At 38.7% G+C, this 14100-nt stretch overlaps 10 protein-coding genes across 10 annotated transcripts; 7 read left to right on the top strand and 3 right to left on the bottom strand. All coding sequences in view use genetic code 12, as the record gives it.

The window, feature by feature from the left end:
- Window positions 1-150: 150 nt before the first annotated feature.
- On the top strand, window positions 151-1464 carry CPAR2_601290 (uncharacterized protein; the record flags this gene model as incomplete). The annotated part of the gene is made up of 1 exon (XM_036807124.1): window positions 151-1464. One exon carries the CDS (start codon window positions 151-153, stop codon window positions 1462-1464), a length of 1314 nt encoding a protein of 437 aa, XP_036662894.1.
- A 245-nt stretch (window positions 1465-1709) lies between these two features.
- CPAR2_601280 (methionine aminopeptidase) lies at window positions 1710-3032 on the top strand (the record flags this gene model as incomplete). Its single annotated transcript, XM_036807113.1, has 1 exon — window positions 1710-3032. The coding sequence occupies one exon, from the start codon at window positions 1710-1712 to the stop codon at window positions 3030-3032; it is 1323 nt and encodes a 440-aa protein (XP_036662893.1).
- Window positions 3033-3262: 230 nt separating this feature from the next.
- Window positions 3263-3850, top strand: CPAR2_601270 (uncharacterized protein; the record flags this gene model as incomplete). The annotated part of the gene is made up of 1 exon (XM_036807102.1): window positions 3263-3850. The coding sequence occupies one exon, from the start codon at window positions 3263-3265 to the stop codon at window positions 3848-3850; it is 588 nt and encodes a 195-aa protein (XP_036662892.1).
- A 273-nt stretch (window positions 3851-4123) lies between these two features.
- Window positions 4124-4888, top strand: SBA1 (Hsp90 cochaperone; the record flags this gene model as incomplete). The annotated part of the gene is made up of 1 exon (XM_036807090.1): window positions 4124-4888. One exon carries the CDS (start codon window positions 4124-4126, stop codon window positions 4886-4888), a length of 765 nt encoding a protein of 254 aa, XP_036662891.1.
- A 242-nt stretch (window positions 4889-5130) lies between these two features.
- Window positions 5131-6501, top strand: CPAR2_601250 (mitochondrial 37S ribosomal protein uS2m; the record flags this gene model as incomplete). The annotated part of the gene is made up of 1 exon (XM_036807079.1): window positions 5131-6501. The coding sequence occupies one exon, from the start codon at window positions 5131-5133 to the stop codon at window positions 6499-6501; it is 1371 nt and encodes a 456-aa protein (XP_036662890.1).
- A 78-nt stretch (window positions 6502-6579) lies between these two features.
- On the bottom strand, window positions 6580-9465 carry ALA1 (alanine--tRNA ligase; the record flags this gene model as incomplete). The annotated part of the gene is made up of 1 exon (XM_036807068.1): window positions 6580-9465. One exon carries the CDS (start codon window positions 9463-9465, stop codon window positions 6580-6582), a length of 2886 nt encoding a protein of 961 aa, XP_036662889.1.
- Window positions 9466-9740: 275 nt separating this feature from the next.
- CPAR2_601230 (uncharacterized protein) lies at window positions 9741-10424 on the bottom strand (the record flags this gene model as incomplete). Its single annotated transcript, XM_036807057.1, has 1 exon — window positions 9741-10424. One exon carries the CDS (start codon window positions 10422-10424, stop codon window positions 9741-9743), a length of 684 nt encoding a protein of 227 aa, XP_036662888.1.
- Window positions 10425-10717: 293 nt separating this feature from the next.
- Window positions 10718-11710, top strand: VPS51 (Vps51p; the record flags this gene model as incomplete). Its single annotated transcript, XM_036807046.1, has 1 exon — window positions 10718-11710. The coding sequence occupies one exon, from the start codon at window positions 10718-10720 to the stop codon at window positions 11708-11710; it is 993 nt and encodes a 330-aa protein (XP_036662887.1).
- A 4-nt stretch (window positions 11711-11714) lies between these two features.
- POP4 (RNase P/RNase MRP complex subunit) lies at window positions 11715-12605 on the bottom strand (the record flags this gene model as incomplete). The annotated part of the gene is made up of 1 exon (XM_036807035.1): window positions 11715-12605. One exon carries the CDS (start codon window positions 12603-12605, stop codon window positions 11715-11717), a length of 891 nt encoding a protein of 296 aa, XP_036662886.1.
- Window positions 12606-12703: 98 nt separating this feature from the next.
- Window positions 12704-14095, top strand: CPAR2_601200 (putative lipoate--protein ligase; the record flags this gene model as incomplete). The annotated part of the gene is made up of 1 exon (XM_036807024.1): window positions 12704-14095. One exon carries the CDS (start codon window positions 12704-12706, stop codon window positions 14093-14095), a length of 1392 nt encoding a protein of 463 aa, XP_036662885.1.
- Between the last annotated feature and the right edge of the window lie 5 nt (window positions 14096-14100).

The following is a 14100-nucleotide window of genomic DNA, read 5'->3' as shown; positions in this document are numbered from 1 at the left end:
AAATTTTTTTTTATCCCAAGTTCATCTTTTCACACGTCCCCCAACACGTCTTCTAAGATAACATTATTTTCAACACTACTTATATTTGACATCCTCAAACACGGTTAATCCTAGCGTAACCACGTCCTGCAGCACATTCTCTCTCACTCCATGCATCAAAGAGACGATCTACTGACTGTTAGTACATCATCATCATCGTCATCATCGTCATCATCATCTTCTTCATCCAATATTATGTCAACGTCAACCACAAGTACAACCACTGGCAGTGGACAAAAAATGAAAACTCCATTGAAAAAGGAGGAGTTGGAAAAGATTGCCCAGCAGTTGAAGAAGAAATTGTCAAAGGCAAGTATAACTGCTAAGCAATCTTTGTCGCCAACAAATATGAAAACAATGGCTCCAAACGTGCCCAAGTCATCGCCTTTGAGAGGTTATATCAACGCAAATTCACAAAGAAATAGAGATGCACCACACAATCACGACTCGTTTCTATCATCCTCACCAAACATTTACTCGCCCAATGGAAAATCTCCAACACGTGTCAAAACCGCAGCGGCCACTTTCTTGTCATCATCTCCATTAAAGAATATTGCTAGTGGTGACAACGACGAATTGAATGATTCACCTACTAAAAAGAGAAGGACAAGCTTTTCCCCAAGTAAAATGGTTCTAGCTGAGCTCACACCACCATCTGGAAATGGTGAGCAACAAAGGCAGAGTTTGAAACCATCATTGGATATGAGCACGACTCCATCGAGGCAGCAATCGAGAAGAGATAGTATAACAACAAAGCTGAAAGACAATGAGGGCGATTTTGATGTGGCGAAAACGCCAGCTCCAGACACTGAAGGAGCTGATCTTCTCATATATCTTGCAACTTCACCCAGTCCTGCTAAAACATATAAACCCAAGGTTTCAATCAATGCTCCACCTTCTCACTCAAGTCCTAAGGAAAGTAGTAGCGTGCACCAGCAATCGCAGGCACCGCAGGGACAACCACTACCACAACAACAACAACAACAACAACAACAACAACAGCAGCAACCATTCCCTCAACAGAGTTCGTCGACGTTTGCTGTACCTCAGCCTCCAGTAACGCCCAAGCGCGTCACCGCTCTGCATCACCAACACACTAGGTCCCCACTGAATAGATTGACTCCATTCTTGAGTAACTTCTCTTCAAATCTACCATCATCTGGATTGACTTTAACCCCTAGTGGGTTCAACATGAATGATTATGTTAATTTTTTCACTCCATCTCCAGGAAATGCCATGAATAATAAGAACCTTTTAAAAACGCCTGATTTTAACAACTTGTTGAATGGGAGTGTCAATGGTGCCGGTACCAACTCTGCTCTGGGACAAACACCATTGGGGAAACGCCTTGATGCGAAAATGATGAATTTGAATAAAGTTTTGTTTCAAGGGCATGGATCGGATTCAACAGGGAAGGACATATAAGGACAAAATGTTTAGTCTATATAGGGTCTGTGTTTTCTTTTCCCTCTAAATACACAATTCAGTTTCTTCCCAGAGTAGTAAAGGTTGATTGTTCAATTAAGTTTTCTAATTTTGCAGCCAGAACAAAATAGGTCGTGTAAATAACCTAATTTGTTAAAGGGTTGAAAATCTGCTCTCCCTCTCTCGGTTTTAATTCCGGTCGGTCGTTTTGGACTTTTCCTTTTCATTTTGAAGCAACCACAATCATGTCACCAATTTCAACCACTGAGGTAAACGAATTAGAGTCCAAGACAAAAGAACTAGACTTGAACAATGCCACTTCAAAGCAGGATTCAGCTAAAGCAGACGGTTTGAATACAAGTGGTGCAGCAGACGATGCTGAAGATGATGAGGACCAAGATGAGTCTGCCGCAAATGGAACCACTTCCTCCTCCTCAGACAAGAAAAAGAAAAAGAAGAAAAACAACAAAAAGAAGAAGAAGTTGGTTGCTATTGACCAATCGTATCCTGATGGTGTATTCCCGGAAGGGGAATGGATGGAATACCCATTAGATTCCAACAAGCATCGCACAACATCAGAAGAATTGAGGTATTTAGATAGACAACAAAATAACAAATGGGAAGATTTCAGAAAAGGTGCTGAAATTCATCGTCGTGTTCGTGCAAAAGCCAGGTCATCAATTAAACCCGGTATGCCAATGTCGGAAATTGCTGACTTGATTGAAAATTCCGTCAGAGCTTATGCCAATGCTGATCATACTAAAAAGGCAGGTATTGGGTTCCCCACTGGGTTGTCATTGAACCACGTTGCCGCTCATTACACGCCAAATACTGGAGACAAAGTAGTGTTGGGTAAAGACGACATTATGAAGGTTGATATTGGTGTACATGTCAATGGACGTATTTGTGACTCTGCATTCACCATGACATTCAATGAAGATGGTAAATACGATACGATAATGCAAGCGGTTAAAGAAGCAACCAATACTGGTGTTAAGGAAGCTGGAATAGACGTTAGAATGAATGATATTGGTGCAGCTATTCAAGAAGTTATGGAAAGTTACGAAATGGAGGAAAATGGTAAAACATACCCCATCAAATGTATTCGTAACCTCAATGGACACAATATAGGTGACTATGTAATTCATTATGGTAAAAATGTCCCTATCATAGCTAATGGAGACAACACCAAGATGGAAGAAGGTGAAACCTTTGCCGTTGAGACGTTTGGATCCACTGGAAAAGGATATGTCTTACCCGAGGGGGAATGTTCTCATTATGCATTGAATCAAAATATCGATGGCATTAGAGTACCTTCGGAACGATGCAAATCATTGTTGAACTCAATACAAGAGAATTTTGGAACATTGCCTTGGTGTAGGAGATATTTGGAACGCACTGGAGAAGATAAATACTTGTTGGCATTGAATCAATTGGTGAGAGCTGGAATTGTGGAGGCTTATCCACCTATTGCTGATAAGCTAGGTAGTTACACTGCTCAATTCGAACACACTATATTGTTGCATCCTCATAAAAAGGAAGTTGTCACTCGTGGTGATGATTATTGAAGAAAGAGGGCATACTGGTGTATATTGAAATGTAATCTTTGCCCATTTTACGTGTCATTAAAAGACTTATGTTTCTTATGTCGCCCTTTCAAGGGTAATGCAGATCTCTTTAGTGGTTGGTTGTTTTTGTGTTATGTCTATACAATGGTCCATCAATGCTACCAAATACAGTTTTAGCAATCTAATGGTTGCTATTCGAACCGAAAATAGTAAAGAAAAGATACAATCTTATGAGGTCACCTGCTCTTTATATTAGAAGGTATTTCAGCATGAAGAGTCTCAAGGATTACAAAGTGGGTATGAAAATTGTCGTAAATGATCGAATGCAAAAGAATTATGAGTATGAGCTAGTAGAGCCTATGGGTGAAGAAGCACCCGATTTCAATGACAATAATTTCAAACCCGAATTGACACCCGAGGAAATGTTACAAGAAGGTGTTTTCGAAGGAAAATACTTGAACGATTGTCAAGAAGAGTTCCCCAAAGAATGGTTTGACAATTCTCGAGATAAACGAGTTCAAGTGGGAGATCCACCAGATTATAAATTAAATCGTTTCAAAATCAAAAGTCGTCAACTGTTGGTAATATGGAGAGAAAATGAATGGGTTATTGGAGATGATCCTCGGGGTTGGTTCCAGTGGTATTGTCGATACTGGTTAGGTAGACGAAGTGAATGTGATGAATTCCAAAAGAAGCGGTGGAGAGCATTTAAGCGTCACAAAGGTCAGATTGAGAAAAATTGTGCTAAAAAGGATTACAGTTGTCGACCAAAACAACGTCAAGCGTTGTTGCAATGGGCATATGATCCATTTATCTAGAAAGGAGTGGTATATTTATCGTTCGTATATGGGTGCACCAATAACAGTTGGAGAGTTGGATGTAAATGTTATATACATATATATATTTATATCCTGTATACAAAATAGTATAGAAGATTCGAGAAAAACACTGTCAATACTGCACATTCAACAGAACTGCAAAATTTCAACAACCAAAAAAAAAAAACCAACTATTGACTCCAATATTCAATCAACACATTGAGCTCAAGCCATATATACCAAATCAATCCAATTGAAGCTGCATCACAAACCATGTCTTCGAAAACAATTGCTCCAACTGTCTTGTGGGCTCAACGTTCAAGTGATTCTGATGCTGAGAAAAACATCATTCTTTTAACTGTTGAAATCACTGATCCAAAAGATTTACAAATTGATTTAAAACCAACGTACCTTTCTGTTAAAGCAGACTCATCAACTTACGAACATACTCATTACGACTTAAAGATTGATTTCTATGACGAAATAGATCCAGAAAAATCAAAAATAAATACTGAGAATGGTGCCCACTTGTTCTTTGTATTATCCAAGAAGAAGTTACAAGAAGAATACTGGCCAAGATTGACCAAAGAGAAGTTGAAATACCATTATATCAAGACTGATTTTGATAAATGGGTAGATGAAGATGAACAAGATGAAGTTAAGGAAGATGATGCCAATTTAATGGGTGGTATGGGTGGTATGGGTGGTATGGGTGGTATGGGTGGTATGGGTGGTATGCCAGGTATGCCGGGAATGGGTGGTGCCGGAGGTCCAGGAGGAATGGATTTTTCTCAACTTTTAGGTGGTATGGGTGGTGGAGCCGGTGGTACTCCAGATTTGAGTGCATTGGCTAGTCAATTGGGTCAAGCTGGCGGTGCCGGTGGTGCTGGTGGTCCAGGAGGTATAGATTTGAGCTCATTAGCCTCAGACATTGGTCAAGAGTCAGAGGGAGGTGTACAGCTGAGTGAAGTGGAAGTCGATGCTGAGAATAATGGCAATGAAAAAGAAGTTGAAGAAACTGCGAAACAAGTTGACTAAAACGTGTATTTAGAGTGATAATGTAATGCATTTTTGGGGTTTGAGATTATAATGCAGAAAGAGGGCGTTGGTGTAGTCTTTGGCTTTTGCAATGCTCTACGATGGTGAATTATCTCTTTACTTTAGTTTACGTCTTTTGTGTAAAAAATCCGAAAGTTATTGCACCAAAAATTTTTCAATTTTTCTTTTTTTATTTTTTTCAATAGCGTAACAGGATCTAAGAGCTAGCCAATCAATTAATAATGCTAAGGACTTCGTTTGGTAGACCACTCAGGAGGTCACTAGTGAGGTACTATGTCGAGCCAGTACCCAAACATGTACCCTCGAACAATAATCTTGAGCATACCCTATCCCATAAAGAATTGAGAGAACAAGCTATTGCCGAAGCATTAGCCAGGGAAGAGGAAGCGATTCAAAAATCAAAACAGATTCGTGAATTAACTGAGAAATCAAAAGAACTCATCACTGTTTTGAACAAAACTCCAACTACTTTAATGAATGAACGTATTGCCAAATTGAATCAAGATTTGTCAAAAATTCCTCAGGACAAGATCAAACAACTTGATGAACAGTTACGAGAATACATGATAAATAATATGCATTTGACTGATGATATCATTGAGAATAGACCATGGGCGAATAAGAATCTTAAAAATGGGCGCAAAATAAGTGCTAAGGAATCAGAATCAAAGGCTTCATCAATGACCAATCAATACACTTCACAATTCCCCAATTTAAAACCAACACCTGATTACAAAGAATATTCTGAACAAGAACTTTACTTGAGACAACTTGATCATCTTAGAACTAGTGGAGCATTAGGTTCAAGACTCGAAAATGTATACAAACCTCAAAGAGATACTACAAATCCTCCAAGTATCACGCAAACCACCATTTCAAACTTGATGGCTGCAGGTTGCCATCTCGGTCATGCAACTTCATCATTTAGATCCAATTTTCAACCATTCATTTACGGTACTTACAATGGAATCCATTTAATCGATTTGAATCAAACTATTTCACAATTGCAAACTGCGTGCAAAGTGATTGAAGGTGTTAGTGAAAAGGGTGGAGTCATACTATTTGTAGGAACACACAAGAACTGGTCAATCCAAGAATCATTGGTGGCGGCAGCTGAAAGAGCCAAAGGTTACTACGTGTCTAAGAGATGGATACCTGGTACAATAACCAATTACATTGAAGTCTCAAAACAAATCAAAGATCCATCAATGAAGCAACAGATTGATATGGAGAATAAACCGCTCAATTCTGCCGTAACTTCAAACTCAATAATCAAACCCGATTTGGTCATTTTATTGAACCCAGTCGAGAATAGAAATTGTATCAAGGAATGTTTATCAGCTTGTATTCCAACTATTGCGTTATGTGATACTGATATGGAACCTAGTTTGATCACATATCCAATTCCATGTAATGATGAAAATGTTCGATCAGTTAATTTGATGCTTGGAATTATGTCCAAGGCTGCTGAGGCGGGAGTCAAGAGAAGATTGGATATCATCAAACAATTGAAGGAAACTGAAAGACAAGCTGCTAAGCAACAATTACAAGAGTCCCAACAAGATCCGTTCCAAGAAGGTGCTGCTTTATAAGACAATGTAAATAAGTTGTGAAAATTATAAACAAACTGTGTATATATATATTATCTAACGTGGGATCACTCTTGTAAGTTACAATTTTTCCTTGAATGACTTTGTCACTTCCTCAATAGCTTCATTTATACCACTTGGTTTATCACCCATACCTTGAACAATGTTTCCCTTACCCCCAGCTTTACCACCAATCTTGCCACTAACCAACTTGGCCAACAGACTAGCATCAACACCTTTAGCAATGGCTTCGTCACTAACATAACATCCATGTGCAACCTTGTCATTTTGTCCTGTCAACAAGTATAATGATTTAGTCTTGTCTTGCTTCTTGACCAAATTGAACGCCTCAGTGATTGCTTTAGCGTTAGCATTGATTGGGATATGAGCAACCAAAAACTCAGATTTGTTGTTGTCGTCACCTTCATCAAGCCATTTCTTAACCACATCAAGAGTTTTTTTACTTTCCTCTTTTTGTATACTCTTTTGATGATCTTTGATTGATTTGTCAACTTTGTTAAATTTCTCAGTCAATTTCTGTTTATCCAATACTGATATTGACAATTTCTTTAAAGCAACACCCAATTCTTTCACTTTGTTTTCTTTAATCGGTCCATTGGGCAATTCATTTGCATGATCCAATTCTTGTTCATATTCCTTGGCTACTCTTTGTACAGCATGAGCATCATGTCCAGTAACGGCAACTATTCTTCTGATTCCTTTAGCAATACCTGATTCTTCGATGATGACCAAATCCTTGATTTCGCTGGTCTTAGCAACATGGGTACCACCACAGAATTCGATTGAGATTGATCTCCATTCTTCATTAGTTGGGTCCTTGAGTAACTCATCAACTGGCACACCAATGGAAACAACACGAACTGGGTCAGGATAAGTCTCCCCAAAGACAGCTCTCAACCCACAAATAGCTTTAGCTTCAGTTAATGGTACATCCTTGTAATAGACTTGCTTGTTATCTCTAATGTATTGATTTGAGATGCCCTCAACTTTTTCCAACTCTTTTGGAGTCAAAGCCTGTTTGTGACTGAAGTCAAACCTCAATTTCTCCTTAGCGACAAGAGATCCCTTTTGATCAACATCGTCGCCAAGGACTTCTCTCAAGGCGTAGTTCAATACATGTGTACCCGTATGATTATTTCTGATTGGCCACCTTCTTAATTCATCATAAGCGGCAATCACATCATCACCAACGCTCAATTTTCCCTCAAGGACAAACCCGGTGTGTAATACATATCCAGCGTAAACTTGAACATTTTCAACATTAAACTCAGTTTTACCATCAATAACAAGTTTACCTGTATCGTACTCTTGTCCACCTTGTTCGGCATAGAACGGTGTTTTGTCCAACAAGATGCCGTATTGTTGACCTTCTTCGTTCTGTTGGATGGAATCAACAAATTTGCTGCCGTCGTAGATAGCAAGAACTTTAGCTTTGATGTTGTCGAGTCCATATTTGGCGTCATCGTCGGTCTTGGCAACTTTACCTTCAAGTTCGGATAACGCGTGAACATCCAATTTGATCAAAGACGATGCATTTTTATTAGCTCCACCTTTGGAAGCTTCTCTAGACTCTTCTTTGGCAACTTCAAATCCCTTTTCATCAATTTTCAATCCAGCTTCTTCAGCCATTAATCTAGTCAAATCAACTGGGAAACCGTAGGTGTCATACAATCTCCACACATCTTTTCCAGATAAAGTCTGTTCAGGAGTCTTTGAAGCAATGATGGCATATTGTTCAAACAATTTCTCACCACGATCCAAAGTTTTTGCAAATGACAATTCTTCCTCGTTTAAAATCTCCTTAAGATCTTGAGATCCCGATTCGATCTCGGGGAAGATTTCCTTATTTTGCTGAATTACAATATCAACCAATTGTGGGAAAAATGATCCAATTGGGTAGTTCATGTACTTACGAACATAACGTGATCCTCTTCTCAAGACCCTTCTCAAAACATATCCTCTACCTTCGTTATTTGGAACACCACCATCGCAAATGGCAAACGTAAGAGTTCTTACATGATCTGCAATAACTCTGTATGCAGTATCGATACCATCTTTATCATCAGCACCAAATTTCCCCGTGTATGGTCTAACACCGGTAATTTCTCTAATTTTGTCAAAAATTGGCAAAAACACATCAGTGTCGTAATTCGAGGATTTATTTTGCAAGATGGAAACCAATCTTTCGAAACCCATACCAGTGTCGATATGTTTGTTTGGTAGTGGTCTCAATGATCCATCAGCTTCACGATTATACTGAATAAACACGACATTCCAAACTTCCAATACATTAGGATCATCCATATTGACGAGTGAGGCAGCATTTCTACCACCAATTCTATCATAATGAATCTCTGAACAAGGACCACAAGGACCTTGATCACCCATTTCCCAAAAGTTGTCCTTGGCATCACCAGGTAAAATATGGTCTTCAGCAACACCAACATCTAACCAGAATTTCTTTGCCTCTAAATCTGCCTCCAATCCTTGCTTTTCATCGCCACCGAAATATGTAACATACAATCTATCCTTTTCCAAGCCATAAACATCAGTCAATAATTCCCACGACCACGCAATGGCTTCCTTTTTGAAATAGTCGCCAAATGACCAATTACCAAGCATTTCGAAAAATGTATGATGATATGAATCTCTACCAACATCCTCTAAATCGTTATGTTTACCACCAGCTCTAATACATTTCTGAGAATTGGCAGCTCTTTTCAACTTGGCAAAATCACTAGCTGGATCAACGGTCCCCAAGAAGATTGGTTTATATTGGTTCATACCAGCGTTGGCAAACAATAAAGTAGGATCATTGTGTGGGACAACTGATGATGATGGAACATAAGTGTGTTGTCTCTTATCTTTAAAATAATCCAAAAACGTAGATCTAACTTTTGGAGCAGTCCACTTTTCAGTGGTATTGATTGTGGATGTAGTAGACATTATTCTTCTGAATGTCCTATTGATCATACAAGTGCAACAAGTGGGGGAGGACAAGAAGTTCGATCTTTGTATGAAAGAGTCAAAGTTGAAAAGTCCAAGTTTTTCATACAAAACAATTTTTTCTTCTCTCTCGTCCACCAACCTCATCATCTGTTCAATCGATTGTAAGACAAAAGGCATACAGAGATGCGTGTAACTACAAGGCACATTTACCAATAAAGCAATACTTCAAACAAGCTACCAAAGATTCCGGTGTAAGCCAATTCTATATATTTTTAACCAACCTGCACCAAAAACTTGTTGCTTTCAATATAGGCAAGCACGTTTGGAACATCTTTAGCTATTGCACCACCGATACTTAACTTGGTAACCCATTCAGGAACAATTCCTCCTGGTTTCGAAGTAGTTGCCACTGTCCATTCAACACTGTCTGCATCCCACTTAATCTCTTCAACAGATACATAACTACCCAAAACCCCCTCAACTTCTCCCGCAATTGGAACACTAACAACCAAAGCCTTATCATTGGAAACAAAAACATGAACCAATTCATTAAACAGTCTTTTGTTCAAGGGGAATCCAAAGTCGTAGATAGCATGGATAGTATAACTCCATCCATTATCTTCATAATTTTGAATATTGCGAACTTGCATCAGCTCAATTTCATGAACGTAGTTAATTTCATGATCTGAATGAGTGAAACCAATCTCAGTAGTGCCAATAATGGCTGATTTAAATTTATCAATTGGAATATCTCTCAACGCAGTGCGTCTAGCACACCAGTAATCACCATCGATTGTATCATGGGAAATCTTGGTAACATGTTTAGTATCTTCGTAATAAGTTTTGCCAGGGTTCCAATTGGGAACTGATTTCAAAAGATGTTCTGCGCCTTTAAGTAATGTTTGACGTGGGGTATCAACAGAATATTCCTTTAATGGTAATGTAGATGGAGACATTTTCTAAGATGTGGAGCGGCAAATGGTTGATTTTTCAAAGCCAGAAAGCAAAGAATGATAATACTTTCAAATTTATTTATACTCTTGGATCATTTGTATCGTGGTGTCTGTTTTTTTGGAAGAGTTAAAATTGTCAGTATTCATGGAATGTTCCAAAGAAAGCAAAGCGTGTTATAAATTTTCTGAAATTCTTTGAGATTCTATAAACAACAAACAACACCCCCTACTCATTGTACCACATCAATACTGCTAAAACTTGTATCACCCGATTTATAACCGATTGAACTTGAGTAATGACGCAATCTCCCGTACTCTCCTACAAAAAACCAAGTAACAAGGATCAACCAACATCCGTGTCGGCATCAGCAACGCCGACTCCAAGGACCAGTTTTTCACCTAGTCTATCCTCAACAGCGTCAAATAGTGGATCACCTCAATTACCGCCTCATACATCTCAGCCGAGGAAGATATCGTCGCGACGTAAAGCGTTACAAGAGTTTTATCATTTGCAACAACAATCACATTCCAATCGGGCGGAGACTGGTGATACCGAAAAACAAGAGCTGGATCGACCTCAAGAAGAGAAAGAAGAAGACAAGTCCGTAAAACGTGAAATCCGACCTTCTGATTTGAAAACTAAGGAAGATGTGGAACAATTCATTAAAACATCAAGTACAAAAGAGATTCTCAAGCTTTGTAATAAGATACAGCTGCAGCTTAATTCATCGAGCCAAAAGAAGAAAGAGATTATTTACGATAACTACTATGAGCTAATCAAATTAAGTAATATGTTGGCAGATTTGTCGGAATCCAAAAAACTGATTACGAATCTACCTTCAGTGCAAGATTCGGAAAAGATGGACTCCCTTAGTGGTTTCAAAATTTTCAGTCAAAGTCCGAATGATAGTGGACCTGAAGTTCCAATTGACACTTATTTGGATGAAGTGTTGGACGATTTATGCAATTTTAACCAGAGTACAATAAAAAAATTCACGTCTGGTGGATTTGATGATGTTCTTAACCGATTGGATAGATCTACTGATCGTGCCGAGTCAAACGCCAGTGTGATGGGGATTTACAGTGAGGGTGGTGTGGATAGTATACTGGATGATATGAATAAAGACGACATTATCAGTGAAATAAGCTATATCTTAGACTTGCCAAATCGGCAATTGAACGGAACAGAAAGAACTGAAGCTGAGACTAAAATCGACAAAATCCTAAAAACAACCAAAAGCGAGGCTTTGAAATTGCAGCTAAACACAATCAAAAGTAGAATGTATTGAAAATCTATAGTAGATCATCAACAGCGTGATTCTTGAACTTTTTAGCTGATCGTTCAACACTTCGTATTTCAAATCTTGATCCAATTAACGTAAACCCGATACTCTCCACTTCTTGAGACTCGTTATCCACCTCCATCTCTCCATCCTGACTTGGTTCTTTCTTTGGCAAAACAACATCGAATCCAAACAAAGTATACTGTTTAGGAATTACTTTCAACCCACCAACTAAAGCAGCTGGATCTAATTGTTTGGCAAGATCAGCATTGTTCTCGACTTTTGGAGTCCACTCTTTATAGTCTCTTCCGCGAGGCACAACCATTATAAATGAATGTTGACAATCCCATACGACAATTCCCCTGGCGCCCACAACTTCATTGTTGCGCGATTGTAGTACTGTTAATAAGCATCCATTAAAATCAGCATTGACTAGTTTAGGCAAAATGACAGACGTATTTAGGGACGTAGTTTCGTCAAGACCTAAAAGATCTTGTATATAGCTTTGCCATAAATCATTCATTTTGATGAAATCTTCAAACTTGGGTACGCTATACTGATTGAGCATTGGCTCAACACTAAATGGTTGGTTGTTGCGCTTGTACCCACGTACTCGTTTGATTAATTTACGTTGATTGGTGATTGTTGTACTGATGTACTGTTTTAGCTCGTTTCTGGTAGATCTCTTCCTACTTTGCGGAATCTTGTCATCTGTTGGAGAAGGCGTGAGTAAGATGGATTTGCGGTTGTTCTTGGTGGGTTTCTTGACATGTTTGAAGAGAATTGTTGGCTTTTGTTCCCCTTCGGTGGAGTATCTTGTCTCAAGAATGTTTAGAATTTCCTCATTAGAATCGTAGCATCGTGTAAGCAAACGCTTTTCTAGCTCGTTGGTACTTGTCATTGCTGGTGGTAGAGTACGAGGGCAGTTTGATGATGTTTTTTTTTGGCATCAAAAAGATGAAATACTCATCACTAACCAATTGAAGTGTCTAAATTTATATGATAAGCTGTTTGCAAATTGCTACTCGAGGATCCATTACTCGACTACTGGGACGAAGCAGACAGTTCAAGTGCTACGTGTCCAGTATCAACTCCCCATTTCAGGATGACTTGTCTGAGATTGATTTAGATGATTTTGGTCTCGGTGATTTCCATCACTACAAAGAATCGCCAGAAGTAGCCAAGTACAAGAGAGAAAAGATGAAAGATTTATTACATGAAGAATCATTTACAGTGCCAACTAGTGAGAAACACGGCCAATTGGAATCACTAACAGGAAAGAACGAACCAGCAGTATTTATTTCAAAACTCAACGATCCATACTTGAACTTGGCCATTGAAGACTATATTTACAACAGAATCCCTATGAGCAAAACTGCTTTATTCAAAGCACATAGACTAATGTTTTACACAAACTCATCATGCGTAGTAGTTGGCAAGAACCAAAATCCATGGAAAGAGGTGAATCTACCGAAGATGAAGCAATATGGAATTCCTTTGATTAGGAGAAAATCAGGTGGGGGTACTGTGGTTCACGATTTGGGCAATGTCAATTATTCCTTTATGAGCACAAAGCAAGAATTTGATCGGTTTAAATTTGTCAATTTGATTGTAGAAGCAATTAATAAATCAAATGTTTCTTCGACGAGGATCAAAGTGAATCATCGTGGTGATATAGTGACTCAAGATGGGGAACAAGAGTTGAAAATTAGTGGTTCAGCTTATAAGTTATCACGAGGAAAGTCGTATCACCACGGAACAATGTTACTAAATCTGGATTTGGATAGATTGAGACATGTTTTGCATAGAGATGTTGCCGAATTGGGTACTATTGACACAAGTAAATCTATCGACTCAGTCAAGGCAAAAGTCACTAATTTGCAAATACCAAAAGAGACCTTTGTTGACCTAGTTTCGAATGGATTCAAATTTGAATATGGCATTTCAGATGAATCATCAACGAAATTGGACAATGAGAATGATCCCAATAAGGAGTTTAATGACATGATGGGGTTAACTGACTTTGCCCATGCTGCCAAGTCAACTAATGTCTGTCTAATTGATGAAGTGAACGAATTGCCTAAGGAGGTCTTTACCATTGCTGATGAGTTGAAAACGTGGGAGTGGAAATTTGGTCGCACCCCTACATTTACTCACACTCTTGAAAACCCACAATTAGGTATCTGTGTTAAATTCACGGTGAATAAGGGAGTAATTGAGACTGTTGAATTGAGTGGAGAGTATCTACGTGGTGATTCCGAGTTTTTGAAACAGTTGAATGAAAAATTATGTGGTTTACATTATAGAGGTGACTTGATTGAACAGTCATTACGCGGTGGTGTGGTCCAAGATTTGGGCACATGGTTACACAAATCCATCGATGGTGTATAAAACAT

Source organism: Candida parapsilosis, contig 005504, assembly GCF_000182765.1.
Source record: "Candida parapsilosis strain CDC317 annotated contig 005504".
Classification (NCBI taxonomy): domain Eukaryota; kingdom Fungi; phylum Ascomycota; class Pichiomycetes; order Serinales; family Debaryomycetaceae; genus Lodderomyces; species Lodderomyces parapsilosis.
This window is presented reverse-complemented; position numbering and strand designations above follow the sequence as displayed.